The 4,098-nt window shown below is 39.8% G+C and overlaps 1 protein-coding gene across 2 annotated transcripts; it reads right to left on the bottom strand.

The window, feature by feature from the left end:
* Positions 1-561: 561 nt before the first annotated feature.
* LOC140777496 (WEB family protein At4g27595, chloroplastic-like) lies at positions 562-3,404 on the bottom strand. 2 transcript variants are annotated; one of them, XM_073121650.1, is made up of 3 exons: positions 3,133-3,404; positions 2,450-2,654; positions 562-2,353 (listed from the first exon to the last, which is right to left on the bottom strand). In XM_073121650.1, exons 1-3 carry the CDS (start codon positions 3,150-3,152, stop codon positions 728-730), a joined length of 1,851 nt encoding a protein of 616 aa, XP_072977751.1. In that variant the 5' UTR covers positions 3,153-3,404; the 3' UTR covers positions 562-727. The 2 variants fall into 2 exon arrangements, with proteins under 2 accessions (XP_072977751.1, XP_072977760.1); XM_073121659.1 differs by lacking the exon at positions 3,133-3,404 and adding an exon at positions 2,933-3,106.
* Between the last annotated feature and the right edge of the window lie 694 nt (positions 3,405-4,098).

The raw sequence follows: 4,098 nt of genomic DNA on the forward strand, positions 1-4,098 counted from the left end.
AGTAAAGTTGCATAGTTCTTCCCTCTCATAAACCAAGATGCTCTTTTTCCTCCTATCTCCATCTTCTCTTTTCCTACTGCCTTCATGCAGCCAGGGTGTAAAAGAAGTTTGCTGAGAGAGAGAGAGACAGAAGCTGCAATCATTATAAAAGGTTGTCTGAAAGTTTCCACCACTCATTCTCTATTATTTAGTTTCTTGTTCTCTTCCCAGATTCTAATAGATGGAGATACTTGACATTTTCAAGATTAAAATGGGGTGAAGTCTATCAAAAAAGGCACACTTCTTACCCACACACTCACAGACTTAGATTAAATTGATGTGCCATTTCCAATTAATCTTTACTTCTTCTCCAATTTAACACCACCATCTTCTATAAAAAGTTCTCTTTGCTGTGTGTTTCTTTACAAGTGCCCAAAAGTGGATTCAAATCCTCTCAAGAAATTGTGAGGACATCAATCCAAGTATAAATATGTAGGACTTCCAAGGGGAATAGAAGAAGACCAAGGATAGCATGTAAATAAACATAGGGGTAGTTCAAGGAAACACAAGGCAAAGAAAACACTCATGAAGCTAATAGTGTTACCATTCATCTTTATCTCCTCTCTGCAAGCAATTAAGGGAAACATAATAAAGAAAAATAATGCATATTACACCAAAATTATCTGACAGGGAAAAATAGATTATCTCAAACAAAACACTTGAGGTATCTAAGATGAAATTACTCCCACTAGTTATGGTCTGTTTTTTTCTTCAGTAGTCTCCCAAATTTGCCAAGGAAAGCCTTCTTCTTTTGCTGCTGCTTGGGCAAAGTACCCACATTGTCAATGTTTTCAATCATCAAATCGTCGAGCTGCTCAAAACTGTCGGTCTTTGGCTCAAGCTCATCGTCCACTGAATCTGCCTCTTGATCCCCATCCGATCTGATGTCCTTCTCCGTTGTTGCACGAGTTCCCCATGTCTCAGTTCCCACATGTTCCTTCTCCTTTTCCACCTCTGAGTCATCTGCATGGCAATCTTTAAGCTTACTAAGGAGTGTCTCAGATTTTAGTTTTCCATCTTTAATCTTGTTTTCATGGTTTGGCAGGCCGTTGGTTTTCTGCAAGCTGAGGCCGCCGTTTTCTTGAGCTTTACTTTGTTCAAGTAATCTTAACTGAGTTGACATCTTGACTCCATCTTCTTTAGCTGTCTGTTCCTCATGCTCAGCTTCTTTGGGACATTCAATTACATTTGTCGTTTCAACCTTAAGATCTCCCACATCACACTCATCAATCGGGTTTTCCGCTTCAGATTCAAGTCTTTCGACAGCTTTCCTAAGGCAAGCGATTTCATATCTTGCTTCGTCAAGCATCACCTCATACATCTCCGCGGTGTTCCTACGTGCTGATTCTAACTGCTCAATTTTGGCGTGAGCATCCTCAATGTCGGCGCTCTTTGTCAATAACCTTTCTTGCAATTCTCGTGCTTCCATAGACACCTCATGCAAAGCAGAAGTTAAACCTGCCATTGCTTTTTTAACTTCCTCTGTTTCATCTTTAGCAGCCTTAAGATCATCAAGCAGTTTATCCCTCTCCTTTGACAGTCTTTGAACGTTTGAAGTTGCGTCCTTCTCATCATTAGCCATTCTTTGAAGCTCATGTTTTAATAATTCAACCGTCTGTCCTAAATCTTGCATCTCCAGCTGTGCTAAATCAAAATGCCTATTTGACTCCTCGAAATCACCTTTGTACCTGGCCACCTCGATTTCCAGCGATCCCACTTTTCCTTTAAGAGTTGCAATCTCGGATTCAGCATCTTGCAGCAAAGCATTGCTCTCCTCTAACTGCTGCATTACATGTGCCAATGACTTCAATGAAGATTCTTTGGACTGATTTGATTCCTTCAGTTGTAATTGCAGCAATTCTGCCTTCCTTCTGCTGGGCTCTGACTCCACCTTTCCTGTATCTCTTTCGACAATACTGGTTGCAGAATTCTTCGCATCAGTTGACATTGCTAGTTCGTGCTTCACCCTCTCCAGCTCCTGAGTTACAGAAAGTAACACAGATGCATCGACGGATTGTTGGTTTTGGATAGTTTCAAGCTTCCGACAAGATTCAAGGCCTGCCTGCTCCGATTCATCTGCTCGAAGCCTTTCAAGCTGTAAGCTTTCCTCAGCCTTCTTCTGGGAAGCAATTGCATCACGGAGCTTCTCGTTTGCCTCATCAGCTGACCTCTTAGCATCATTCAACTCATCGAGCGCCCTAATTTTCTCTTGCTCGACACCCGCCAATTGCTCCCTTGCCTTCTTGACGTCTTCCTGCAATGCATCCAACTGTGCCTGCAGCTCAGACGCGGCCTTCCTTGCTTGCGGTTGTTTCTACGACAAAAACCAAAACCCTAAACAATCAGAACATAACATAAGGATCACACATAATGGATATCAGACAAAATTAGCAGCATCCAACTAGCTTACATCTGGAGTACCACTCTTGGGCGATTGGCGCTCCCCGGTGGTTCTAGAATTAGCCGATTTCGGCGACCGGTCGTTCAAAAGCCGTGGTTTTGGAACGGGAGAAGATGGTCCCGAGTTCGATTTGGTGCATTCACCCTTGCCTACTTTGCTAACCTTAGGGGTTGCTGTCATCTTTTTGTTAGTTGAAGTGTCAGACATGCCAGATCTGTTTATAAAAAATACAAATCTCAGATGCTCCCTAGATCATCAACAGCAGTGCACAGAAAATTGAGACAGATCACACCACAACGAAACAGTCATTGCATACACAGATGAAAAGATCTCTCATCTATCCCAACTGCTAAGTAACTAAGATGCTAGAAGCTAGGACTAAAAGAATCATCTTGCTACATGGAGCAATGCAAAATATTCACTAGAGTGATCAAAGATAAATCCCACATCTAGATCAACTAACAAAATCTGAAACAGAGAACACCCAGTTACCCTTTGCTTCCAAAAGATTGAAAATTTATGGCCAATGATGCACCTTTGCAGCAAAAACAGAAAGTGGGGGGGCAAAAGAGATTGGAGAACTAAGAGAAGCCATGGATCCCAACAAAAGTAGCATTTTGGGCAGGAGAAAAAAGGAAAGGCGGTGAGAAAGAAAGGGAAAAGAAGAAAGAAAATAAAAAAATACTACTCACTTGGGTTTGGCCGGCAGCATTCTTGCGCAGATAAGGCGAATAGTGGCAAGGAGATGAAGCTAGAGAATGCCAATAAAAGAGACCACTTTTGATGGAGCTCAGAAAGTGGGTATTTGGGGACAGTATCAAGCACAGACACAGGAAGAGAGAGAAGAGAGAGAGGGGGAGAGAGAGAGAGAGAGACTTTTTCTTTTCTTTTCCAGAGTAGTACTCATACAATTAATGTCTCTCTTTTTTAAAAAATTAAATGTGGATTAGATTTTTGGAGTAGAAACTTGTAAATCCATTTAAATTGTAAAGATCTCCATTAGAGCAACTTCATCAAATAAAAATAATGGAAGAAAAGGGAGGTGAATGAATGAATGTTTGAGATGGTTGTCGGGTAGCAAATGGGAGAGTTGAGTATAGCTACTTAGCAAACTTAGCAAGGCTGTCTCGACCCACAAAACGACATCTGATGTCTACTGCCAACTGTTACTACCACCCTCAATCTCATCCTCACTGGGTTTGCACCAATTTGCTACAAACCATCAATGTCAAAACTTCCTTCTTTTTGTTTTTTTCTTTGAGCACCTTATTTAAGTGATTATGTGTAGAAAATATCTTAGAATATTATACTTACACTGTTTGGGTTGACGGGATTAAAAAAATATATTTCATTGAATTTTAATAATTTTTTAAAAATAATTAAAATACCCTTAATTCTTATCTTCTCCCTTCCTCTCTTTTAGGGCAAAATGTGATTGCCGATGGTATTCTTATAATCCTTCAAGTATAGTTAAATTAATAGGGGTTTAGTTAATTTTAGTATTTTCTATACATATTCGCTAAAATATAAGGCTTGATTTGTAAATATTTAAAATCTAGGGTGTAAACCATAAATTTTCTTAATTTCCTCTAAAAGGCAAAGTGTTAGATGCAAATTCTATTTTTTTTAAAAAAAATAAGAAATGAAATTATATTAGG

This window comes from Typha angustifolia, chromosome 2, assembly GCF_048772165.1.
Source record: "Typha angustifolia cultivar Huaian chromosome 2, ASM4877216v1, whole genome shotgun sequence".
In the NCBI taxonomy this organism is placed as follows: Eukaryota; Viridiplantae; Streptophyta; class Magnoliopsida; order Poales; family Typhaceae; genus Typha; species Typha angustifolia.

Bases quoted from the DNA above. Each gene is read 5' to 3' on its own strand.
- LOC140777496 (XM_073121650.1), bottom strand. From the start codon at position 3,152: ATGCTGCCGGCCAAACCCAA. The intron at 2,655-3,132 runs GTGAGTAGTATT...TTTTATAAACAG, and splicing joins ATGCTGCCGGCCAAACCCAA to ATCTGGCATGTCTGACACTT. The intron at 2,354-2,449 runs GTAAGCTAGTTG...TTTTTGTCGTAG, and splicing joins CCAAGAGTGGTACTCCAGAT to AAACAACCGCAAGCAAGGAA.